Source organism: Fringilla coelebs, assembly GCF_963513975.1.
Source record: "Fringilla coelebs genome assembly, chromosome: 6".
NCBI classification, from domain to species: domain Eukaryota; kingdom Metazoa; phylum Chordata; class Aves; order Passeriformes; family Fringillidae; genus Fringilla; species Fringilla coelebs.
In genome coordinates, this window is record NC_140034.1 from 34,709,245 (window position 1) to 34,736,893 (window position 27,649).

Genomic DNA, 27,649 nt, shown 5'->3' on the forward strand with positions numbered 1-27,649 from the left:
CTCAGGTCTTGATGACCTGAGATCCATCAAAGTTTAGCTACGGCTTACTATGGGAGATGAAGCAGGAGATACCGAAAATCACAAAGCTCTCCAAGAACAGAGTGGTTAATTTGTTTACCTAAGAGTACTGCTTGTTTTCCACCAGGAGAACACTGCTGTTTTCTGAGTTCTGTAGTAGCACATCTTTCCAGCTTTACTCCATCCTCTTCTGAAATGTTGTCCTAGAGTTTCCTTCAGCAAGAGTTATGCAATGAGTCACAGCCTCTTACACCTCCACAGGTTTCCATCAGTGCTGTGCTGAAGATGGTTCAGCTGGTTCAGTAAAACCTAGTGTTAAAGATGGGTCCCAGTCAATTGGTAAATATACCCATGAGCTCCATAGTTACCACCTTTTCTGGGATCTGGGCAACTTCTGAATGGTTCAGCAGGTGGAACATCCTTCTCTTCTTGCTGTTCACTTGGGCTCGGGCCCAGAAATGCCTAACCCAGCTCCAGGCCTCTTTCTCCAGCCTTTCTCTTAGAACTGCTTATCAGTTCAGCAGCACATCCCAAGTTCCTTTTCGCTGTCCTATGGCATTGCTACAGATATTCCAAGAATGGAGGATCATCAGGAATTCACACATTAGGATTTTAGGATGGTAAAGGAGCTGCTGTGAGGAAAGGAACAGTAAAAGTAAACCGTGTAAATAAAAAGGGAGGTCTAAATGTTGCCAGCTTCTTAACATTGTGTTGTGTCTCAGAAAGTAACAAAGTAAAAAAGACTGTGAAATGGAGGAAACAAAATGAAGAAGGGGAGAAAATACTTAATAAACTTTTAAGAAAAATTACTGGCTATTTTTTTGTTCTCTTGCTTCATGGATTGATAGAGAAGGAACACAACTGCTATTAATTCTGGTTTCAGCTTACTCAGATGACCATACCAGTGACTAATATTGAGGGTTAAAAATGCTTTGAAAAAAAGTCAGGATTAGCTATCATTAACTAGAAAGGTGTTACAAAGGGCTGCTCAGGAATCTCTCTCCTTTTGTTCATTTCTGCACTGCATCTTGGATGGGAAACAGTAGGCTCAGGACATTGATGGATGAATGCAGGTAAATCTTGTGGTGGCATGGAGTGCTACTATTCTGTTCTCTCTAACAAAGATCGTAGAGTCAGTGCAGTTAGTGGAAGCTTTGCTGGAATTGCTGAACATAACTCCAGCTGGGGCACACTTGCTTGAGTGAAGCTGAGAGTTGGTAGTAGCAGTTTTCTACACTTGCCTAGGCAGCTGAAAATGGTAACCATTGAATATGGGGCTGGAGCAGAAAAATCCATCTCATGATAGCCATTTGGAGTTTAGGACACTGCCAGAAACAGCACCAAGACAGTCCATGGAAATGGTTTAGGCACAGTCATGTTTTTTCTCTGATAACCTATGGCAAAAGTGGCAGCTGGGAGCAGTGGTCTTTAGCTGTCATAGCTTGACATGCCAGAACTCATCTATTACTATGCATAGACAATAATGGATGTCATGATCTTTACTTCAAAATCTGCTCCATTTTCCCCACTTTCCAAAATTCTTGACACACCATTGCCCTGAGGCTCATAGGCTGGATAGCACCATCTGCTTCTCCTTGTCTTTGTCCTGTGTACCCAGTTCTACCATCATATGTCTCAGCACAGAAGTCGGGGCTGCTTGCACAGGCCGTGCCTCTACCCTTTGAATTCCTTTACTTGCTGTCCCAGTTGCAACACAGCTATGTCAGACTTTTTGACCTCCCACACAAAGCTTTGTTCCTTCCCAGACACCCCCATCTCTGTTATGCCAGTGAGGTCATCTCATCCCCTCCATGGGTGATGTGACATTTACAGAAAGCCAGTCAGTTGGTGCTGGTTACCTGTTTTTGTGTGACTTCTCTACAACAGACTGTATGTGTGCAAGCATGAGACTCTATTCCCTATCTTTGCATGCTGTGTCATGCACTCACCTTGATAAAATGACCAACTCTTCGAATCAAGGCCATGAATTCTAACACATGCTTGTCCTGTGTGGCCATGACCACAACTCTGCCCATCACAGTAGCACATACTTAATTTGAAAGCCTTAGGCAGTGTAAGCTGCCATCACTGAATAGTTCTGCAATAGCCTCCCACCAGAAGTGTGGGGGAAAAAAGCAATCCCATGCTGTTTGCACCTTTAGTAGTTGTGGATGTTTTCCAGAAAAACATAATTGCCTGGCAAGTCTTGTGTCTCAGTGTCTTGACTATGGTGATATTGCAGTCCTTTTCACTCACATGTACCGTCAACAAGGCAGGAACTGCAACCCTTTACATGTCCCTGGGTGCAGAAAACAGCCACCCTTACATTGCTACACAAGCTTTTCAGGACCCAGGACACTGATTGTTGCTTGCAAGGCTACAGCATTTTTCCTTCTCCAGCACATCTGTGTTTAACAGATCAAATCTCTGCCTTACTGGAGCAACTACTTTTATAGCCAGGGCTCAGTATTCCCTTTCTTTCTTTAGTGGGAGCACTGCCCATTGCATTTACTTGCTGCCAGTTTAGGGGGCTGTCATGTAGATTGTTCTGCATCGATGGCAACAGCAACTCCTTTCATATCAGAGTGGCAGGCAGCAAAACTCTGATAATCTAGCTGTCGATCCAGTTGCCTGGGAGCTGCTGGAAAGAAACAGCTGGGTCAGCCAGCAAAGAGCCACCAAACTAGTGTTCCTCAAATTTTGATTCCAAAGCTCCTTTGATGCCCTGATTACACCTGTCATTTTCTACGCCCCTGGCATTGTTCTGGCCTGGTCACATCAGAGACATCTGACAAAAAGCTCATTTCCTACCTGATGAAACTCTGATTAGTTACCTTGAGTATAAGTCACCTTATTCTTGCTATAAGTCACCTTAGTCAGTAAAGCAAGAACATTCAGGGCTCTCTTGGTAGAACCCAGTCAGGCAATGGTGAAAATTTGCTGTCCATCTGATGAGTCTGTAAGGTTTAGCCTAACACATAAAGACTGCTTTCAGATCAGCTCAGTTGGATGCTGCTTATCTTCAGCCTTTTCCAGCTTGAAAGACTCCACTCCAGACAGCAAAGCTGTTTACTGCTACCTGAAGAAGAAGGAGACGAGAATACAAAACAAGCAGTGGGGTATCCTTTGCCCTGCACATTCCCTAGTGTATGGGAGAGGAAATTTACTCCTGAAGTAAATTAAAAGCCGAGGACATGTCTGGGACTTGAAAATTTATGTCAGACCTTTAGTGCTTCCTTTGTCTATTCCTGGACCAATGTGACTAACAAACATCTATCCCTGGTGTGCTGTGTTATCCCTGCAGTCACCATGAAATCCAGAAATGTACCATGATATGAAAAGCATCTTTATGATATAAAGGACAATCTAGGAATCTTTCAACCAGCTGAAGGGAAGAAGCTGTGAGAATTCATATTCCTCTGCTCACTCCTGCTTCCAGAGAGGAAGAGGGCAGAAAGATTTTATTTCATCCACACTTTCAGAGAATAAATCCAAGCGAATAGGAGCTGCCCAGGGAGAACATCACACCACCCAGCTGATCATGAAGAAGCAGAGCTGCAAGATCAGCTGAAAGAAGGAGAGGAGTGTCTTAGGGTGCTCTGGAAAACCATCCTAAGTCAGCCCTAGCTGTTGTTCTGCAAAGGCACCTTTTTTGTTGTCTAGTGATTCAAAAACTATCAAATCAGAATCTCTGTACCATACCTGAAGCAATCATTCTTTCATCAAACAATGTGGTGGAAACTTAAGCCTCAACTCCTTTAGTCACCATATATTTTTAATACTAACAAAATTCAAATCCTAGATTACTGTCCTCTTAAATGCTTTGCAATGATTAATTGTTTAAGACACAGTAGTGTGTTCATGTTGCAAGGAAACCAGAGCAGTGTAAGATCCTCGCCCATACTGGAAGTACAAAGCAAATGGATTGATTTTCCTTTTGTCATTCCCTAACTACTGTGATGGAGCTCAAACTGAGGCGGCTCATGGGGTGGGGTGGTAAATTAAATTAATAGATTAATACAAAATATTTTTTAAGCCCCAGGTCTGATTAACTTGGGAGTAAAGTGCCAGAAGGTATCATGGAGTTAAAGAACCTAATAAGGTTAGAAAAGAAGGCTTAGACATATAGCTAATCACAACATTCACTGCCCTATTAAATAGGATAAAAATTGAAAAGCAAATATTACATTTTCATACTTGAGAACCACTGCTAACTGGTTTGAATTTTTGAATAAACTTCTCCAAGATTTTAATTTCCCCATCTATGGCCATGTCATATAAATGACTCAGTCATTCTTTGATCATCTGGTGTATTCACATCCTTTTCCTCTTCATTTTTTTCCAACTCGTGAGCTCAAAAATTATAGCAAAAAAATCTTAGTATGGTCTTAAATTTTGTATCAGCAGATTCTACTGCAAATAAATTTACTTTTGTGTACCAGGTCATGTAGTTCTTTATATATGACATTGTCATCCTCATCCCTTTTGACAATATTTTTTAACTTGACAGTCAGTGGGTCACTCTGACTTTGGCTGTTAATAAAGCACTAAACAAGCTCCATTCTGAAATCATTCCTGAGATATTCTACTGGAGATGTCTTTTCAGACCAGTATCCTTGTCAGCAGAACCCATTCATCACATAATCGTTACACTGTATCTTCTGCTTTCTTAGCTAAATCCAAAAGGCACAGTCAAGACAGAGAATTGTATTGATTCAGTGCAATGATTTTGGTGTTCCTGGTGCCTGAACACAGCCACTATTGGGGTGGAAGTTACCCCCAATCAGAGATGCACGCCTGTCTCATTATTCCACTGCCAGCAATTCACTGCATATATGTGGTTTGTGAAGGCTTTGGGAGTGATCTGAGATTTTTACCTGAAGCACTTTGCCACAGCTTATATTAAAGAGCAAACATCTTATTACAGGACTGGCTTATGCTTTTGCATAGTTCAAACCCTGACTTTTTCAAGCAAATAATATCCTGAATCATCCCTCTGGTCTTTAGTTTATTTGTGTTCAGCCTGATTTCCAAAGGAAATGAGTCATAAGTACATATGTTTTCTGCTGTCTGCCTGTCAGTCCCCTCTCAGTAACTTTCAAACCTGTTGGCCAGCTCGATTTGAGAGGAAGAGAGATGCATCAATGATACTAAACTAATATGCTATAAATGGAAGATAGGGAAGAAGCAGGGACACTAGAGGCTCAACTGCATGACATGGTGATGCTTAAACTGCCTCTACATGGCCTGTCAAAGCTCAGGCAGGTGGCACAGGCAGGGTTAGTTCGCTGTTGCTGACAAATCATTCTTCTCAGTAAGTTTGTTCAATGCATTTTAAAGGAAAATAAGGTTGAGAACTTTGTTTTGTACCTCTCTTCAGTTAGAAAACAGTTAACTTTTGATTTGCCTCTTTGATTCTGTCAGTTGTTCTCTCCATCCCTCCCACAAAGGCATAAAGGTTTCTCTCTGTTTCAAAACATCATTAAAATGGAAAAGCTTTAGGCTACACTGGATCTGGATAAAACATATGAATGAGTAATTAATTTAATGAAGGAAATATTCCTCCTCATTTGACATCTCCATCTTGCCAGATGAATCTTTTCAGCTAGGGAGAGTTCAAGGAAAATCCAAAATCATTTCAGTCCCAATCAATTTTACATGGTAAGCCTGCTCTCCACCCCTCAGCAGATTCTGCAGTGGTCAGCTCTTTCATGTGTCCTGGGAGGTGAACTGTGAGCCACCACAGGGCACAGCACACAGATGTTATCCAGCCACATCGTCGTGCCTTGTTCATGGTACAGCATAAAGTGCTAGCTTTCATCCCAAACTGAGCATGCTGCAGTAAGCCAGGCTTGAGGCCATCATGGTATGCACAACTGTCTGTGACTTCATTGGAGAGCCTTCATGCTGTTCCAGCTGCATTTCACAGTACTGCTGTCCGTTGTTTGACCTACTATGAGCAAAGGATGCATTTCTCTTCAGCAGAGAAAGCATCTTGAAATCCCTCATGTCCTCCAAAGTGCTTCCCTATTTACAGAAGGCCCTCTCTCTTTGTCTTACATGGGTTTTGAAAAAATACCATCATTCCATTAAGACCTTAATTTCAGTGTTTAATATATTACAGTATGAATTATAAATATTTGATAGCAATTGTTGGAGTTGACTGCTGCTGAACACCAGACATTTACTAGATGGTTGTCTGCTGTTGCTGATCTCTGGTAAAATTCTGTGTACTTTTCCCTTGTGAAAACAAATCAAGAGACAAGATTCCTTCAGTGGGTGTCAGTAGCAACAGGAGGCCAGAGGAGGAAAGGGTACTGTGTAGAGAAGGTGCCACAGTGAGAAAGTAAAGCAACACAAGGTGAGCAAAAGCAAACAGCCACAAAGAGGCAGTGGAATAAATAGCAACTGAAGGCCAAGCATGTCTAGTTGACTGGACTAGACTGGATTAGATGAGCACTGATTCTAAAAGATAAAAACAGGTCCAAGATTACTAGATAGTCACAGAGGAGGAAACCTCCCGGGTGTTTAACCTGGCAGATCAACAATAACAATAACAGCCTTGGCAAAAACAAACAGAAGGAACTTCCATCTCTTCTAATGTGGCTGCAGTAGGAGCTATTATAGAATAGAATTTATTTATAGAATTTATCAAATTCTGTAATTTAGAGTTTTTGGAATCAAAATGTCATAGTAGTTAAAACCTGACTGATTCTCTTGCTCTATCAGTGGTTTGATAGGACTTTCCTCCTACCTCTTCTGGCTGAGAAAAACAAAGGTGCAATATTAAGATCATCTCCATGTGAAGCTCTTTATTTTGGTAAAATAAAGATTTGCTGGTACATAACTAGAGGCAGATTTTGGCTTCAAAAAGTTCTTGTTTGCCTGAAATCTAGATTTTAACTACTGCTTTAGTATTACCACTGCCAAGATTTTTCAGTAAGCCTCCGGTTTTGATTTGAATGACTACTAACTACAGGAAGTGGTAGGCCAAAATACTCTTACAAAACAGAAGCTATGGGGATCAGATGAAAAGTTGGCTGAAATTCCTTGCTTCTCAAAGCCTTGGCCCTTTGAAGGAAAACTGCAGTATTGCATCACTGAATTTGTGACAAAAAGGAAGCAAAAATCACACAAACTTATCTTAAAGTAGCATAAGAATAATCATACAGAAATAATGAATACTTTTAAATAGGCTCTTCAAACCTACAGAAGTATGAGATAGTGGAATATAATCACACAGCAAAGGCTAGCAGTCATGCCAGCTGTTCTTAAATGCTTACCTGTCCCCATGTCTGGACAGGATGTTGGGAGGATGTTGACATCCTCCAACAGGACCTTCTGATAGGAATTAGAACTAAATGGCAGCTGTCAAGGGCAACCCAGGATGTTCATGCTCTGAGTGTTCAGGACAATTAAGAATGGTACTGACAAGCTGACAAGAGTCTTCTATCCATACCCATGGGTCGTACAAGCGTACAGATAAGACATATCTCAAGTAACATTTGCTTAACCTGTTCTTAGGTATTTGCAAAGCTATGAACCTTCACAATTTTTCCAAGCAGTCTCTTTCAAAGGTTTACTCTTTTCACTGCTATAGAGTTTTTCCTAGCTGAAATGCAAGCCCTCTTCTTACTTTCTGAGTACAAGGAGAACAGATAGTTTCCTGGTTATAACCTTCTTTGCATTTGAGTTGCTTTTTTTCTTTTTATGTGGATGAGTAGGGTTAGCCTCTCTTCCCTTACTGTCTTGGTGAGGCCCTGTCCTCTCTGGACCACTTGTTATTGTCAGGGTCCTCCTGCAGATTTTCAGCAGAATTGCTTTCCAACTACCTGTTCCTCTGCTTGACTTACACACTTGGGTCTTTTCCTGCATATCTGTAGGACCTTTAAGTTGCCGCTGTCGAATTGCCTCCTGTTTTTATCTGAACATCACCACAAATTTGTGGGGATCCTTTGGAATTCTGTCCCTACCTTCCACCAGATACTAGATTCTCACATCTAGAAGTTATGGGCAAAATAACAAGACAGTCTGCAGTCTGTCATTTAGGTCTGTATTGACAATACCAAATGCCATGGGGCCTAGGACACATCAGTGCAAACTACTAAATGCTGCCTTTCATTTTGTTAACAGAATTAAGTCTATTCATTTATACTATGCTCTTTCAACTTGCTTAAGAAAATGTACTAAAATTTGTCATTTGACTAGCGTAAAAGCCAAGATATCTACTGTTTTTCCTTTATCTTCAAGATTGATCATCCTATCACAGGCTGAAGTTAAACTGATCTGTTCTGACAGCTCATATTAGTCCTAGGGTAGGCTGCCAGCCACAAAAAGCCTGACACACAGACTCAGCAGCTCCTTTGAGAACTCTAAATACCTTTTAATGTGTACCAGGGTGGAAGCACCAGCATACTTCAGTCACTGCTACTGCCTCTCTCTCTCCTAGAAGAGCTAATTGGAATGATGAAGTCAAGATCCTTCTTCTTGATGAGGTATGAAGGACTCAGGAGCAGCAGAGAACTGAAAGACACCATGCTATGTATTGGAAGGAAAGCATTGCCACAATGGCAGGAGGGGGAGGAACAGTTGGTATCTGTTCACAAATTGAGTCAGGCTAAGAAGAAGGGGAAGGCTGTTTGGAAGAGGTGGCTCACTATGGGCTCTACAAACATTTGTGGATCCACACTTCATTTAGCATTAATCCCTCCCTATGGAGAGAGGCAACCTGTGATACAGTTTGGATTTTAATTTTCCACCCATTTCCCTGCAAGCAGAAACATACGAGTATGTTTAGGCCTTTTTGGTACCTGGAGAGAAATAAATGAGAGCCACTGGCTGGAAAGTTGTACTGCCATTGTGATATTCCCTTTTCATCCCATTAAGATTGTCTGGGAACTAGGAGTCAGCTGATCAGATTATTGTCAGACATTATCAAGCTGTCTATAATTAGCTTTTTATTGGTGAGAAGCCAGAAAATTCTCTTTGTTTGCAAGCTTGGACTATGGAGAAAGAAGAGAAATATTTAATGGAAAAGATTGTTTGGAAACTGTAGATCCTAATTAGTATCTCAGTCTAGTAGGGAAACTGCATGCAGCATTTCTCTGAAAAAAAAAATATTTTAAGCATCCTCTTTTGAGGAATGCTGGTTTGCATTCTTGAAAGGCACAGCACACATGGAGCTCTGCGGAGATATGGGTGCTTTTCTCAGTTCCTCTACTACAGGCTTCTTACATTCACACATTATATGGCTTCTTTTAGTGCCAATCTATTGAAAATTTAACACAAGTTAAAACATAGGTTAAAGCTTGGGCTGTGCCTTCTACATGTAGCCTGTGCAGTTTACAAACTCAGGCTCAATAAATCCAGAGAAATTTGGATAAGCATTCAATAGCCAGCTCTTTTTATGCTGTATATTAAAGTTAAGTATTTAAGTCCAAGGTGACTTTAAAGGTAAAATAACCCTTTACATTTTCAGCATCATCTTGTGAGTCACATGTTACCTGATTTATTTTAGAAGTTAATTATATTCAAATTACTAACACATGACTGACATTTTCAGTCTCATGTAGTAATGGTATCCATTTCAATTCTTCCAGTGAACTTTGTAAACTCCATGTGCTTTTTGTCAACACCATTTACAGAGTCTGCAGCAAACAGAGATTATGATACATGCATTAGTGGCCTGGTTAGAAGGTTGCTGTCTAATCCAAGACAAATATTTTTTCTTTCCACATCCCCTGTTGCCCCACTGCCTCCTGTTTGATTTGGGTTTTGTTATTGTTATTATTGTTGTTATATTCCAATAATTTCTCTTCCCAAATGCTTAAACTAGAACTTATCACTGCCATGTTTTCTCTTTTCTGAGGGAGAGCATCACCAAGTCTTCTGAAATACAGGACTCTCTTAGTCTGCCCTGTTATTTTGAGCCTTAAAGAGATGTGAGAACAAAGCCTGTTCAATGATATATGAAGGTCTTAATCAAATGTCTGAATAAAACCCTGAAGGAATTATATTAAAGCATCAATCATGTTTCCCAAAGTAGAAGCCCAGAGCAAGAATAGGAACCATCTTCCTGCAATTAAATAGATTTTAAGTGAGCTGCTGGCTGCTATACCTAAGGTGAGATCATATCGGAAAGTGAAGTATTTTGCAGAGTTTAATTGCGGTTATTTCTGGGAATGACTCTGTCAATTTGTGAAATGCAGGTTGAGTTTGTAGTGGCTGGAGTACCTAGCACTTGCTAAAGAGGAACAATGCACATATGTTGTTAAACTCTAGTGGTGGAGTCAAGAATAAATACAGTAAAGAGGGAAGATTCACTTCAGGTTTAAGCAGTAATTAGTTAAGCTACTTCTCTTTGCATTGCAACTAAACAAATCAATACAGGCTGCTTTTTCCTTCTAAGGGTTGAAAAGAAAGGTTGTTTGGATTCAGACCTTTCTGCACATGTATATAAGAGTGGTTCAACCACATGACTTATCATTAACTCTTGTACAGGACACCTACTCCTTGCCCTGCTTGCAAGGGCAGCCTTTCAGCAGTGCCGGTTAGTGTCCCTTGGTGATATCCCAGCATAGGAAAAGGTGATTCAGAGCAGGGATGTGACTGTGGTTAAGTGGTGTGCTAGAGATGCTGCTGCCATACACAGCTAGGGAGACTGGTTTCTTCTGTCTGGATTGTACTGCTATAAATGCTCCTCTTGGTCTCCAGGCTGGGTGCACTGTGCACTATGTCCTTAGCAAATGCCCCAAACTCTTAACTTCACATCTCCACCCCGACTTACCTCCCCAATAGACCTCAGTTCTCACTTATGCACTGCTTTCACCAGAAACCCCTTTTTGTGCCTCTGCCCCTCCATCTTTCTGTAGTAACTGACGCAACGCCCCTTAGCTTGGTTTCCACTTTCTGCTCTTTATTCCTGTGACCAATGAGCCAAAAGGAGGATTTTTATGACCTCAGAGTTTTCAGATCACAACATTTTTCTGGATCAGACTGTGTCCAGGGTGGACTGAATATTCAAAGGATTTGGGTACCAGATTCTAGAGCATACCTCTACAGAGTACTATATGCAGTACCATACTGGTTTTATTTTCAGAAGGTTACCAGTTGGCCAGCTCAAGATTACCTTGGGGATAACAGAAGGCACTTGCTTGACACAAAGGATATCTGCCAGATTTCTGTTTGCAAAGCCAAACGATGAGGGCATGAGATGCATTCAAAGAGGCAGTGACCAGAGATCTTTAACAAGGGGAAAATAAGCTATGTTTCCCTAGCTTGTTTTTCAAAAATACCTGATCAGTCTTGTCCAACATTTTCCAAAAGCAGATATCAAAGCTGGGTATCACACATGGACCAGCAAAGTTATAAGCAGTTGACTCTCTTTTTCAGTGAAAGGCACAAGAAAATCCTAAAAATAGGCAATGCAACCAGCTTACCTGAGTGAAAGCAAACAAAACAGGAGTTTGTGAAACATGAGTTTGCAACACAAGATTTTCCCGTAAGGCAAAGGCATTTTCATCTCAGTGTGCTGAACCCAAGGAACATGCCACAGGGAAGGGATGCTTGCACAGCCCTAATGCTTCTTGCACAGCAATTCAGCCCACTCTCTTAAGTGTTCTGTAACATGGATAGGCCTTGAGCTTTACCTACAGTGGGAATTTAGCCACCGGTATAAAATATTTCTGGACAATTGTTCTGGAATGAAGATTTGCCCTTTGGTGATAATTCCCAGCTACTAAGCAAGTCTCTCGATGTTGTTGTTCAAAATCTCCATGTTAAAGCCTGGACATGCTACTCCCAGACTCAGGTTTTAGCTCAGCTAAAATTAGAAGCCAAAAGTTAGGGCCAAACTGAGTTTTTTACATAACCTGCAGAGGTATTCTCACAGAAGAGGTTTCTGTAGTAAGACGCTAACTGACAGCACTTTCAGTTGAACTTCATTTTGAGGGCTCAGGGAATAGCTATAGAAGAAAGGAAAGCTGAAAAAATAAGGTGGTTTTTTTTTTTTTTTTTAGTAAGAGATTCCAGATGCCACTTTATACAAGCTAATAAAGAGAAGATGAAGGACTTGATCAGAGTCTCAAAGTACCAACACATTGTTGGATACCTAGGCTTTTCAGGGTAATGTGTAGCTAGCAAATTGAAGCCAGACAAAAATCAGTATAGAAATGTAGTGATGTTTCCTAAACAATTAAAGTTATTGGCCTTTGGAACAAAAAAGCTGTCATGGATCCCTTGTCACTGGTACCTGTCAAGCCTAGATAGCATCCTGAAAGATACTGTGAAATTCAAAATTATTTCAGGGTGGAATAAAGCAGAATCCAAACCCCTCAACTGCCAGGATTTTAGTTACGACTTCCCATCATTGTTCGCCACAGCTGCTGGTAAATATTAAAGGTGTTGATTTTGGCTCCACAGGTGCTTTAATCTTTGTTTTGCTCAACCTTGTGCTGAACAGTGCTATACAAATTCGCTCACTTATCTACTGGTACCAGATCCATACTGCACCTCTAAAATGGAGCTGGCTGGCATAGATTTGAATCCAATAATTAAAATGTATAAATCTGGGCTTAACATTACTCTTGTGAAGAAAACAGCCACATTTTCTATTTCCTTGCTTAAACATCAGCAGTCAGTTGGGAAGCGTGATGGACAGGGCCCCTCCTCTGGAGCTAATAGCATTAACCTTCTGCCTGTTCCCAAGGCACATTACACCCAGTAGTTTCAAGATGGCTTTTATTTGATTTGATTTGATTTTACAGCAGATGGGGATTCTTCATCACTATGTGACGTACATAGGCTTAAAAGTTAAGAATTACTTATTGCTTAAGCTGAGACAATGAATTAGCTGCCAAACTGAGAATGATAACCAAATATGATGGATAACCGTCACATGCTGCTGGAAGCAGGGTAAGCAACCTTTCTGAGTGGGGGAGATGTAATCACCAGGTGCTGTATTACAGTGACAACAAGACCTGCGGGGAATGGGCAACTATACTTTGCCTCTGCAAGTAAAGAGCACCCTTCTAATCACCAGAGAGTTACTAGAGCTGGTTCTGTGTAGGATCAAGCCCATTCAGTTTCAAGAAAGCAGGAGGATGATCTGGATAAACCTCTAGATTTGATCTGAGTGAGCTCTGTTCCTCAGAGGGATTCACCGGGGGCCTAATATGGAATTAGGAGTGTGATAAGGTGTTTGATGTGGGAAAGAAACATTCCCAGCCAGAGTTACATGTCTGTTTAGGAAAACAACACATTTTCAAAACAATTCTCCCCTGACTGAATTAGGTAAGAAGTAGAAAGATTCCATGTCTCCTCCATTTCTGAAAGCTGAATTACTAACAGCCTTAGTATTTTCATTGGATCACAGTAGATGAAGATCATTTCAGGCCACCAAGAACTGGAAGCACGCATGTCCAAATATTTATAAGGGAGATACTCCCTTCAGGTTCATTTCCAACAGCCGCTTCCAACAGTGGCTCTCCAAGTGGCCAACTCTTCCAACAGAACTGCTTCCTGCACATCCATCTGCTCTGTTTGTTCAGATAAACACACGTCTCTCCTGCTGGCCATGTGGTGCTGACTTCTCCCTGCCACGTGCACAGTTAGCGGGGATGCCCTGCAGAAGCTTTACTGTGAGTATGAGTCACAGAAAGAACCCAGCTGGATATCTGGAAACCCATTTGGGTTTATGAAATAGCAGGATGTGGGAGAGTTTTTCTTCTGTTTTCAATGAATACATGAAGCAAGTACAGTATGGAATTACTGAGTTAATATACGTGAATAGACCACCTGTCATTTTTCCCAGAGTCATTTCTGTGACTCTCACTGGAAATACCAAGTAGCAAACGAACAGAGAAACTGAAATCCACCCCCTAGTTGCTCTGAAAGGCAGTTCCACAGGATGTGAAAAGCTGGCTCAGATTGACAGTGTGCAGAAAGCTACTGCTGCTGCTGCTGGTCAGCAGATAAACAAAGCAATCCTGTTTCCGGGGCAGTGAAGCCAGCAGTAAATTTACACAGCCATCTTTCCAATAGCTTTAAAAAATAAAGAAAAACAAGGCACAGTCATTTCAAGCTCCATTAGAAACACAGCGAGAAAAATCAATGTATGACAAATAGAAGGGGACAAACTCTGGATAAGGAAATGCCACTAAGGTTTTAGAAACATATGTGGTTTTTAACTGGCAATCAAATAACAAATCAGAATCTTTCAAAATACCTATGCACATAATGGCAGGAGCTGTTAGTATATATATTGACATTCCATTATTAAAGCAAATGGAACAAAGCTTTTGTTAGTAATGGTTCTGTCACTTAATGTACCTGCAGTGGGACTAGTTCTGCAGTCCTTGTTAAAACTGTCTCTAGCACCAGTGCTCTGGTGGTAGAAGCGTGTTTATGATTGTTCCCAGTAAGCTGTTTAAGTTTTGAAGGTGTATTTGGGTTAGAAATGTGTTTTGCCCACATTAAGTGATCATAGATTTGGACTAATTTAGGTTGGAAGGAATCTCAGGTCATCTATCCAGCCTCCTTCTCATGAAGTAAAGTGTGATACAAAAAGGGTTGTAGGGCTTACTCTTGGGGTATGGGGAAAGGGGATGAAGAAGTGCATCATATTTCTGACCCAGTACCATATCCTCTCAGCTGCAGTTACATGCAAGAAACGAAGTCTGGCTATTCATTGGTGACACCTGACCTGTGATGACTTGGATTTCCAGGAGCACTGAGTCTCCTCCTTGCCAGAGACACACTGAGTAACACCACCTGCGATGGGAAATTTCTCCCTATGCCCTGGCACTTGACACTGCCAGCCTCTGAACTGAACCTTGCAGTGGCATTCTGCCTTCCCTTCCCCAAATAGTGTCATTCTCGAAGTTGTCTTGGATTGCAGCACTAGATGGGCTTGTGTTGCAGCACAACTTTATTTCCCTAGAACTGTGACTGCACCATGTCCTATTCTTGTCAGTGTTCCCCAAGCCATTCATAATGCTTAGGTCACCTGTATGAGATTTAGCCCACTGGAGTGGGCACTACAGAAAGCCATGAGCACAGCTGTAAAATGTAGCTCAGGGATCTTCCCCTTTCCTCTTTATTTCACTCCTGGTTGTGGGAAACTCACAATGGGCACTTGCTTCAGCTCCTAGACATTTATGCAACAAACGTCCTTCAGCACACAGAACTCTCAACGTACTATTTACTGTTTGCTTTTTCCTTTAGGAAGTTGGCAGGACTCACCTCTGGGAATGAACTTGTGTTGTAGTGCTTAGCAGAAAGCAGGCAGCATAGCACATTTGTTCCCTGTACTACAACTTCAGGTGTTTATGGTTTGCTGACAGCACATTCCAGCCCCTTGTCATTGCCTATAGCAAAACTGTACAGGATCTCCTGGATAAGAGGCAATTACATATTATTTTTAAACCTAAGAGCCTTGGATTAAGCCAAATACGAAATCTGATCCAATTTATCCCCCTTTTCCTTGTCGGATAACTGTTAGTCCACCTTGTTGTACTTTTCAGAGCTCCAGCGCTCAGTCCAGGAAGCGATTTCACAACAAATAAAGCCAGCAACTTCCACGTAGCATTCCAGAGCTGTGGAGGGGTGTTTATGTTCTCCCTCTCTCCCCCAGTGTTTCATGTGCCTATGTGTCTCCCGGGAGTAAACACAATCCCTTTGCTTTGCAATGCCAAAAATAGAAGCATTGGTATTTAAATTGGGAACAATCGGGTTTGGCAAACAATCCCTTTCTGAATCACGAGGCTGAGTCATTTCCCTCACCTAAGCTGCTCTCCCCTGCACATTGCAAGAGCAGGGGAAACTCCAGCACTAATGTTTTCCCGTCTGTCTGTCTGTCATCCTCCCCATGCCCTGCAGCCTGCCTGCTCCAGGCCGAGCTGGTGAATTACGAGCGGGTCAAGGAGTACTGCCTCAAAGTGCTGCAGAAGGAAGGCGAGAACTTCAAGGCGCTCTATCGATCGGGAGTGGCATTTTACCACCTGGGTGACTTCAACAAGGCCCTCTACTACCTGAAAGAAGCAAGATCCCGCCAGCCGACAGGTATGGAGAAGGGAGCAGGGATGATGTGGCTTTGCACTGAGTGCTTTTGTGTTTCTTTCCATGAGATGTCATCTGTCCCTGACTTGATTGCACTGATTTCCACAGGGATGAGCATGCATGACTCACTGTATGTCCTTGCCTGGACTCCCCTTCAAGCACTCGTGGGTAGTGCAGCAAGGTCACAGTGCCCAAAGATTAACTGCTGCCAAGGCTGCAGCATGACCTGGAAGAAGACGCTGAGGGTGTGGAGAGGATCCTGCCTCTCTTTTCCTCACTAGCTTATTTTTGAAGAAGAAAGCAGGGCAGGGAAAAAGTGTACCTCAACCATTACATTTTCTGACTCTCTGAGAAAAAGCTTTTTCCCCTTAGCAATTGCCAGGAGACTATCTGTCATCCTCAGTAGCCTTCTGCCATCTCAGTAAAGGGTTAGTATTCTGCTTTGATCAAGGAGACAGACATTTACCCACAAAGCATTCATCAGGATGCTTCAGCTTCTGCCATGAAATCAGCCAATTCCTTGTTAAGTATCTGTCATCCATCTGTCAAAACCATACAGTTCATTTGGGGACAGCAATGAAATTATATATCCAAACAACTGAGCCTTGCCAGAGCAACCATCTCCATGCTAACCTGCCCAGCCTTAGAAGGTGGGTGAAAGGCCAGAGATGAGGGTGAGGCAGAGATGATGCTTTTATTTTTCAGAAATCATAGGGACATAAAACAATACTGTAGTTTTAAATAGAAAGGAATTTTGTAGAACTCAAAATTAAAGAATTTCAAGAAAGTAAAATGGAAGCCATGTGCAAAGAAAATCCTACAGAGCAGCTCTTCATATGAATCTGAGAAGAGTGAGAACTGGGTGGGAAAGAGGGGCAAGCCTGCGTCCCGGTGGAGCACAGTGAAACTGATATTCATTGAACTAGAGGAGGGAAGGGAGGCTGTTGGAGCTGGCTGTGCTTGATGCTCTACAGGCACTGGCCCTGCAGGGCTCCTGCAGTGGCTGTGCCCTGGAGGACCATCAGGGAGGATGTGCTTGGGAGTGTGCTGGGATCCCCTTCCTCTTCCATCTCCCCTAAGGGTGCTTGGTCCCATCTGCTGTGCTTGGCCATGGGCTCCGGGCAGTCTGACAGCACAGCTGTGCACCCCACACTCCCAGAGCAAATGTGTTTCAAAGCTCAGTTTAGCCTATTTTAGTTTACAGTGTGCCCTTCTGCTTTCAGCCCTTGCCAGAACCAGGAAATGGAGAAGCATATGCAAGAGAAAAGTAGTCAGTGGAAAATAAGTTATCCTAACCTTGAAGTTTTGACTAGATTCAGATGTGAAAAAAATTATTTTAGCTGAACAGCTTAGCTTCCATTTTTTAAATATGTTTCTGTGCTTCCTTACCACCCCCCTCCTTATGATACTATTTATTTGGTATTCCTCATTGCTTCTTGAAATAAATACTAATTTATTCAACAGCAACAACTTCAAATAGCACTTGCTACAAAAACATACCAGAAAGTGTCCCTAAAGGCCCTTAATGTATACAAAACCCAGTTCTGGCCTTCAGCTCTGCATCAGACTCTTTCCTGTTATTTGTAGACCATTCAAGGCTGTTGTTCCACTGTTTTATTTATGATTATGGAAAACTTGAAGGGCATTCAGGGAGAAAGAATTGAATATGTACAGTAAGAAAGGATGTGGCTGTTAAAATGCAGTAATAAGAATTTGGTAGCACTATCAAGAATTATTATGTGACCTGGAATAAGTCATTGTCTCCACTTCAAATGTCTCCATCTGCAAAGTGTGATTGTTTTCCTTTATCTGAGGTTTCACCAGGCTCACTGGTTATTATTGCAGTCATGTTCTGTGTGTTCTTTTTTTTTTCTAATAAGGAATGTTTTTGGCACAAATCACTGGCAGTTATTCTCTTTGATGGGAGAGCTTTTGAATGGTAAAGAGGAATTAGTTAGCAAAGGGGTTTAGTGTTCTAAAGGGCTGTCAGCACAGCCGATCCCTTATGGCTATTCACTATCTGCCCAGGGTGAAGGAAGGTTGGATTTGGCCTGATTTCTTGTGCCACCTCCATACAAAAATCACAAAAGCAGATTGAAATAACATGAGATAGTTGTATAACCCTCCTACTAAGGGAGAGGGAGGCCGCTGTTAAGTCATATAGAGCATGCAAGGACCCTCCATGAGCTCTGTGTACAGATGCTGAGGCAGCATATGCAGCCAAACATGCACCTTGCTGCAAGCCTTGTTCAGCCCTCTCCCACTGGGGCTGCATTGTCAGGGCAGGGACTGACTGGGATTGAGACCAGACCATCAGCTGGGAATGGCCTGGTAATGTCAAACAGGGGTCCCTGCTGTCCCTGTGCTGGGAGCCCACGTTCAGACATCCCACAGGCTACCCGGACCAGATTTTTTTTTTGTGCTGTGCAGCACGGGCTCACGGCTGCACTCAGGTGTTGCCTTCCTGCACCCCTGAGACTCAGAAATCCTGGGAACAAAACCCAGGCCATGGTGTCTGCACAGCAGATAAGCAACTGGGCTCTGAAGCTGCAGGGGAAGCAGAAATGACCTTTAAAATAGCATTAGGCCACTCTGCAGAGAGACACAGGCACAGTCCTAAGAGCCAGAAAACACATTCCCGTAGGAGCTCTAGCAGTATTTCTTTGCACAGGTGTGACCCCTTATCTGAGTTCTTCTTTCTTATTTCCACATCAGCCAATGGGGATCACCTTTTGAGAGATCAGTGGATCTGTCTTCTCATTAACATTTCCACATAACTTTGAAATGCTTCTGCAGGCAGAGCTAGTTCGGTGCAATACTATTTGGTAGAAAAAACTTGACAAAGACAGGGCTCCACTCCTATAAACAGAGTGCTGCTCTCATTATTCTTCCTTGGTAAAATAATGGCTCTCACAAAGGAAGTAAAACATGCCAAAACCAGCCTGAGAGATCTTTGAATAGCTTGCAATGGGAGCATATCCCACCCTCTGTCAGGCTACAAATTATTTTGCCCATGGCTTCCCAGGCATGTTGAAATCTCCCAGGTGAGTGAAGCTGTGCCGTCAGCAGTCACTAACTTTCCTGAACGCCAAAGGAGGCTGGAAGCTTTTCCCAATTATGAGCCCACTTCTACCCCCTCGGTGAGATGCTGAGTCTCTGTGGGCCCAGACAGGTGGGATTTCCTGACATGCCCACCGTTATCCCTTCTCACCTGCACCAGGCAAGCATTCCAAGCATGTACCTCCGTGGTGGGGATGTGTACCCAGAACACAGCCCATCAGAGCCTAGAAGGCACAGAGCAGAGGTCACAGTGAGATGCAGGCGGCACAGCAGGACCCTGCTTAGGCCGTGTGTCCCGCCCTCCACTCATTTCAATTTAAGTCAGCCAACTGCACTAATTTCATTTTAAGCCTAAAATTCAGGACTACCCCCTCAACTGAATTTCTTCATTCCAGGAGGCTGCAGAGCTGAAATAATTCAGTTGTTTTAAAAAGCTGCTTTAAAATTTTCTGGACTGGTAAGAAGTGCTAATGCATAAACAGCCCAGGATGCTGGTGCATCTTGTTTGACAGAAGCAACAGCAGAATTCTTAGCTCATTAAAAATGTTCCAAATAGGTCAAGGAGCTTAGTCACTGAATCCCACCCTCTGGAGTGCCTAGAATGATGTAGTTGAACCTGCAGAAAACTCAGCAGGGAGACCCATCTCACCAGAGACAACTTGAGAAGTCACAACAGCATGGCCATGGCCCATAGATGCCCCGTGGCATGTTTGTGGATAGCTCTGTGTGGCAGAAAACTAATCTGTCTGGCACTGATTCAGCACTGGCAGAGGGCACAACGGAGATGTCTTCATCTTTAAAGGAAGCTTTGCACCCACAACTGCTTTGGGGGGTGCAATACTCACCCTCACTAGTGCTGGACATGTTCCCAGTAATTTGTTCATCACTTCGAAAGCTGAAGCACTTCTCATTTCCCTACCTGCTGTGGAACACATTGCAGTTTGCATGAGGGGGAGACAAGATTGTCCTCTGATTGGACTGCATTGCACTTCTGATTGGTGTCTGAGGATCTAATAACTTCAGTGGGCAAAGCTGACCCTGGTTGGCTGTCAGAACAAGGCTCTGAGCAAAGAACCATTTTTTAATCAATACAGAAGTGAAAAGTGGCTGTGGTTTTACTTGCTTTCTTCTGGTACTACATGGCTTTTGCCACTTTGTGGGTGCCATGAGTGTGTGAAGTTTTCCTCATGATAGAAATCAGCTTGGTTTAAGAGAGGATTGACCATGACTGCAGAATCATTGGCTCTGTCTGGAGTCACATACTCATTTAGATCAACCTGTGATTCAGGGTGAATAAGGTTCCCTTAGGGCTGAGGCCAGGAGATAAGCCCAAACTCACATAGTCTCTGTGGTGTGTTGATGCTCTGAAATTCTGGAAGGAACAAGAAGGCTCAGTTTATCACCTGCACAGTGCTGGGATATCACAGCTTTCTACTAGGATGGATCAGTGGTTCTGTACCTCTAGGAACTTCATTAGACAAGACAGACACGGCAGTATGCAGCATATAGCATACGACAAAATTGCAGAAAGAGTGTAATGGTGGAAGGACATGCAAGCAGAAAATTTAAGAGAAGAAGGGGTATAAGACAATGTGAAGGACGCTCTTCCCAATTCTATTCATCATGGAAAAATGTGAAAAGAGTAGAATAGGCTGTTAACAGAGTGGGAGAGTGAAAAGGCAGAGCATAATCATACACAAAATGCTTTTAGGGACTTGCATGCAGGTACTGCAGGAAGAGAAGCCAACAGAGGTGTGTCATTCCACAAATACAGGCAAGGATGACCTGGATAGTTTCAGCTGTGCGAGTTCAGCTGTGCTGACCAAGCGTAATCAGAGAGAAAGTAAAAACTAGCTGAGGCAATACTGTGAGCAACAGGGATGGCGAGTGCAACTCAGACCACGCTTTCCAAAGCCAAAGGTTTCGGTTTGGTTCAGTGCCCCTTCCGACTGGTGCCATTCCAGCACACAGCGCTGGAGCCCTGCTCCCCTGTGATGTCCCAAGGATGAAGGTGCATTCTGTCTGTCTGCCACAGGGAGTTGTGTAACCACCATACCTCTGTGTGTTCTTTCCCTGCAGATACCAATGTCATACGATACATCCAGCTGACAGAGATGAAGCTCAGCAGATGTTCCCAGAGAGAGAAGGAAACCTTGTGAAAATGAAGCCACTTCAGCTGAAGTGTCCAAGGGGGAACATTTCCTTCCTAGAAGCTCATTTGGTGGATTTTCCCATTTGCTCTGCCTCATCCTCATCTCCTCATCCATCCACTCTCCCTTGCTCTTCATTGAATACCAGTTTTGAAATGAAAGAGACTTGGATGCTGGATATGGCTGCTTGCCAACCATGGTAATACCCTTTCCCCGTGGCAAAAGAGCACAACAACTACAGCCAGCCTTGTTCCCAGACAGTGTCACACACCTGGAGTAGGCAATGCTGGGGGACCTGCCTGGTCCTGAACTGACTGCCTATTACCTATTAGGGAAGCAACTCCCAGAACAACAATTTCCTGACCAGGCAAGTTGGAGACAGAGGGTTTCTGCTCTGAGTGATCACTGGAGCTTGGAAGAGCTAAGAAACCAAGAGAGCCACTGGTCATTCCACAGGGAACAGCAAATGCCTTTTTACCATCAGTTCCCTCTGCCTGCTTCTCCAGTGTGTGTTATTGGTCTCCAGTGAGAGCTCACATGCTCCCAGTCTAATGTCAATGAAAACTGTTTCTAAACATCCTCTTGATGAAAGCACAGAGCACCCTATGAACCCCCTGCAGAGCTGTCCCGGTGCCAGAGGAGAAGGCTGTGGGCCACCACAGAATGCTGAATGGACTGTGAAAGCATGGTGTACAGTGTGAGGGGAAAACTGTGAAATAATTCATTAAAGGCAAATAAAAATTATTCATAGGCAACGAGTCTGGGCATTGCTTTTCAAAGGAGCCTCTTCGGTTCCCCATGTCCAGACAGGCAACATTATCTAGGGAGGGGGCAGCATGGGGTGGGGAACAAGGGACATCTCCATTCTTACCTTGGCTCTACCAATGCCTTGCTGTGTGATCTTGGGCAAGTCACTTTTAGCCTCTTGGTGCCTCGGTTTCCCTATCTGTACACTAGGGATAATAATACTTCCCTACCTCGCAGGGGTGTTGTGAGGATGTATCAGTTCATGTTTGTAAGTAACAGTACAGTGATGTACAGTGCTAAGTATTATTAGTACATTGGATTGAGGTCTTGATTCTCCCACCTTGTGTTGGTTCTTCCTGTGTCCTGTTTTTTTTTTCTTTTGTAGGAGAATGTGGTGCTGACAACAGGGTAGGACCAACAGCTTTGGAGCCTATTTGGCAGCCCAGAGGGTCTATTTTGACCTTCTCCAGCAGTTTGATCCTCTCTGAGAGCTCTGTCTCCTTGGCTCACAGGTTCTTTTCTGAAAATGCCAATAATGGGGTCAGTAAGTGCCACAAAAATAATTCTCAGTGTGACTTGCCCCAGTAATGGCCGACAGGGACATGTTCCCAGTTGCAGGATACACATGAGTAGTTTCATCCCATGGCGGTCAGTGTCAAGTGAGTGTAGCCAGAGTTATTTCACTTGGCCCTCAGCTGAAACACAGAAACTGAAACAGAGCTAAACAGACAAAGTTCGGCCAAGTGCTGTGTGCTTTGGTTCCAGCAGACTTGGTATCTGCAGACAGTTGGCTATGGCATCTCACATTCCAGCTGTGGTATCTGGACACATTATTCTCCAACCAAAATTCAAGAGAATTGTTAGAGAAACATCAAGAGAAAAGGCAAATTGAATATAAGCCAACAGTGTGCCCTAGCAGCCAAGACAGCCAACTGTGTCCTGGGGGGCATTGGGCACAGCATTGCCAACTGGGCAAGGGAGGGGATTGTCCCACCCTGCTCTGCACTGGGGCAGCCTCACCTTGAGTGCTGGGGGCAGTTTTGGGCACCACAATATAAAAAAGGTACAAAGCTACTAGAGAGTGTCCAAAGGAGGGCTACAAAGATGGTCAAGGGCCTTGAGGGGAAGCTCTATAGGTAGTAGTTGAGATCACCTGGTCTGTTCAGCCTGGAGGAGACTGAGGGGGGACGTCATTGTTGCCTTTAACATCCTTGCAACACGAAGCAGAGAGGCAGGCACTGATCTCTTTTCTGTAGTAACCAATGACAGGACCCAAGGCAACAACATGAAGCTGTCAGGAAAGGTTTAAGTTGGATATAAGGAAAAGGTTCTTCACCCAGAGGGTGTGGGCACTGGAACAGGCACCCCAGGGAAGTGGTCACAGCACCAAGCCTGACGGAGTTTAAGAAGCATTTGGACAATGCTCTCAGGCTCATGGTGTGACTCTTGAAGTTGCCTTCTGTTGGGCCAGGAGTTGGACTTGATGATCTTTGTGGGTGCCTTCTAGCTCAGGATGTTTATGATTCTAGAATTTTATGAAATCTCTGTCATTGTCTCTGAAAAATCTTCAGTTGTATTATTTAGTACAGGAACACATCCAGCTCACATTGGGGGTGGGGAAGAGACCATCTAAAAGTCACATATAAGTCCTTGAAATAAGACAGACCTACCTCAGTTGTGTAGAACTTAAGATCAGCTAACATGGCCCCAGAAGTTCATGTTCCTCAGGTGGGCTATGGAGAGTAGCTGCTTCCCAAAATCGGGAACAGTGTGCAGCTACTGTAAAGGAAAGGGCTGCTGGAGGCAGCACAGTCACCTTCTTCAGATGGCCCTTGGTTCACACATCTGGGTCACAAATAGCAAGTACCCCTGCCCATCACTAGGTATCTAAGCAGTAAATGGAACTAAAGCTACTAGTAAGACTATATAAAGACAGAGAGGACAAATGAGGGAAATTCTGTTAAGTGGTTGTTAACCAGACCAGAAAATAAAGGTTAGGCAGAGATGTGCTTGGGTGCATGTAAGATGTACCTAGTACTGCATAAAAGACAGTAAGATTCTGGTTCTCAGGCACATGCAGTCTTCTATCTCCTAAATATATCACAGCACACCAAAAAATTCAAATAGAGGTGACTCTCCCCTACTTCATATTGCTGATGACAGTTCATCCTGCAGCCGCATGTGTCTCTTCACTAGGAGTGAAATGAGGATTCATCCTGCAGGCAATGCAGAAGAGGACACCACCTACGCAAACAGTCTCTGCCCCAGGAAAGCTCATGCAAGCAGAGACAAGCTTGTTACTCATGACCTCAATGTAAGAGAAAGGGCATTCTCCAGCCACTGGAGATGTAAGGCCATGACTGTCATTTTGCCTGGGAACAATTTTAGCCCTCACAATGGCTTCACTGACGTACTGTCACTGCATCAGTGCCATGTATATAGTAATATAAAAAGGGCACAGCAGGCTCCAGTCTCCTTAGTTTTAAGAATCTTTCCCTCCAGGAGCACTCTAAAGGGTAGAGGAAAGAAGGAAGTTTTTGAATGTGCATAAGAAAAATATTTCAGAGAGCCTTCAGGTGCTACACAACAACCTATTTTCTTTCAGAAAACTCTTGTCCTTACATACACTGACAGCAAGGGCACCTGTAAACAGTGACACTCGCACCAGAGACTGGAAGAAGGAAGTCACCAAAGAGGGAACAGAGTCAGGGACTGTTTCATGCAATGACACTAAGTTTGACAGAATTATGGACACACCTTTTCCAGTGAGCGGTCCTTAGCAGCCAGATGTGGAGGTGCAGGCAGAGGCCACCCAATTCCTCCCAAGTTACACAGACCTTGTTGTAGGGAATTGCAGACACACTGCTGGAGGTAGCCGTGTCCACTACAAGTTGATGGTATGTTTCTGCAGAGCAGTCAAGTAGGATGGGAAGATACATGTCCTGGAACCCCGAAAAAGTAAACAAAGCTTTAGCTCTGCCAGGCAGTGAATCTGCATGTCAACATGCAGTACATAGGGCCCTGCCTATACCCAGCAGGGCTAAAATGTCCTCAGTGCAATGAGAAGTGAGCCCATTCATCCATCTTATGGTAAAACAGCAGGAACAAAATGGCAGGTGCCAGGCAGAGCAGTAGGACAGCAAGCAGGAACTGAGGGTGAAAGGAGAAGGATGAGATGATCACGGGATGCAAAATATGAGCCAAACCCAGGTTCATGGGCAGAATGATAATTGAACTAGAAAAAAACTGACCAAAGGCTTAGACACACTATTTGCAGTTCATAACAGCACCCAGTTTTGGCAGGATACACAGCAGGGAAAAAAGACAGCAAGATTAGATGTGATTTTTTTCCACTTGGAGGGGGCAAAAGAGGGGGAGGCTTCCTTCCTGCTGCACAATCATTTTTGAAAGTGCAAGGAGAGGACAAACAGATGCTGGCTGTGGAAATTTTCCAAATATGTGTTAGCAGTTGCTGTTGGTAAAGCTGGCTTGAAAAGGGTGGAGAAATCTTTGTTTAAACTAGGGAGAGGGTAAGACTAGACTCTGGAACTGATGGGAAACAAAGGTCTGGATATTCTTGCTTACTAGTGAAATCCAGGAGCCTCTAAGATGAAAAGGTGGGTCTTGAGTGCAGAGCAACCCCTTTAGCTGTGCATCTCTATTTAGCTTCCCCAGAATTCCTCTGCAAACCTCATCTGTGTAAATGTTATCCCCAAAATACATTGAGTAGGCCCAGGAGTGGCTGTGTTCTCATGCTTCACATCACATCTCCATAGAGTTTATTTGCACAGTTTTCTTTATGCTCAGTCCCGTGATGATACACTTTTGATTTGCTTTTTTCCTAGGAGCAGGAGAAGGGAATGGGGAGGGTATACACTGGGTGAAGGTGAAATCACACTAAATTCACACAGGTCCTGCTGACTATCCAACTTCTCTGGTTGTTTATTCACCTTTCCTCCTGCACCCTGAATGATGGTGATGCTCTTCTCAAGTTTCTATGGTGAAATTTCTTGATCTGCACAGTATTTTATAGGCTTGGGCAGGAGTTACTTAAATAAGGAGGAACAGTGGTGAGCTAACATGCCCCCCAGGCGGGATGCTTGGGAGGGTCCAGTAAATGATCAAGTTTCTTAATACTATCCTTGTATTTTCATAACCAATTACTAAGATCACTGCAGCTGGTAAGAATTCAGAGATTCCAGAGATTCCAGAGATTGCTCTTGAGGAGTTCCTAGGTTACTAAGGTGTTGCACGTTGTACCACCCTCCCCCACCAACAACAGCTTCATGCTGCCTCAGTGAAGGTGATGAAAAGACAAGGCACTGTCCTGGCTCCTCCCACAGCTGCAACTGAAGGAAGGTAAATTCATGCATTCATGATAAGAACATAAGAAGAAACCTGTATGTAACTTTGAGGCAGTTAGCAGCTTGTGAGATGGAAGGGCATATAAGTGGTTCCACAGATGTAAGGAAGGGAAAACCTTCCCTCTCCTTTGCTTCCCAGAGACAGGTGCTCCCTCTGTCACAACACAGGCCAGCTCAAACTGTTCAGCCCAGAGAACTGTGCCTACAGAAACTCTTTCCAGTAGCAGTTGTGGTTGAAATCAGGAAGTAAATAGACTGTGTAGTGCCAAGGAAATTACCTTCTTACTCTACCTTCACGCTTACTCCTTGTCCCTTGGAAAGCACGTGTTGTGACATGACAGACAAGGGGGCATATATGACAATATTCAGCCATGGCCATGGTGAATGAGGCTGCTCTCCAAGAGAGGCTTCACAGGCCCTACCACAGCCTCCTTTTTTCCTTTAATGCCAGCCAAGTCTTATACACGGCAGCAGCTCTGCAAAACCTACTTCCACAGCTTTTCCTTCCACAGGGCTCCCCTTCACATTTTGCCTGGAGGGAACATGAGCCTGCGCCAGCTGGTAGCTACCTCTGGCGGCTCCCCATCACTGGTTAGGAAATAATTTGTAATGCAGCCAGGTGGAACTGGCAAGGGCATCAGGAAATAAGAGGAGGAATTTGGCTGGGGCTTTTGGGCCAACACAGATTCTCATACAAGTACTGGCACCAGATCATCAGTGATTCCATGTGCCCAGGTGCAGAATGCCGGGACCACTGTATATCCACCCGCAAGGCACACAGAGAGCTCCCTGTTGCGCTCCAGAGCCTACAGAGGAGATGGCAGATGAGCTCAGAGGAAGGGTGAATCACCCATGTACTCTGTACTATTTTCTCCTCAGAGCTGAGCTAACAGAAGCATATAAGCATATATTCTCTTGTCTATTGTCAGAGCTTCAAATCAAAACTGTGATTAATCCAAAACTGTACATTTTTGGTATTAGGCCCAGTTTACCTCAGTACTGCAAAGCTTTGGTGTTAGCTTTGTGTAATTTTGATATCTAAAATGCAAAATATGAGCACTGAAGATGACAGAATAGCTTTCTATAAAGAATTCTCCCAAGAAAAGTAATTTCAAAACAAAAGGAAAAATACCTGGTTACTAATAACAGAAGTGATATTTAATATTCAATAATATCAACCAGTGATTTTTTTTTCCAATATTTATGGAGGCACTCCTCAGTCTCTGCATATGTGAATGTGCGTGTGGGTGGGTG

At 43.5% G+C, this 27,649-nt stretch overlaps 1 protein-coding gene across 1 annotated transcript in view; it reads left to right on the forward strand.

Annotated features, from left to right (window-relative positions):
* TTC9 (tetratricopeptide repeat domain 9) overlaps nt 1–22,009 on the forward strand; it is a 28,008-nt gene extending 5,999 nt beyond the window's left edge. Inside the window, exons 2-3 of the mRNA XM_084207633.1 lie at nt 15,895–16,077; nt 21,214–22,009. Of these exons, the coding sequence (XP_084063759.1) occupies nt 15,895–16,077; nt 21,214–21,293 (263 nt within the window). The 3' untranslated portion in view covers nt 21,294–22,009. The remainder of the gene's footprint in view (nt 1–15,894; nt 16,078–21,213) is intronic.
* The last annotated feature ends 5,640 nt before the right edge of the window (nt 22,010–27,649 follow it).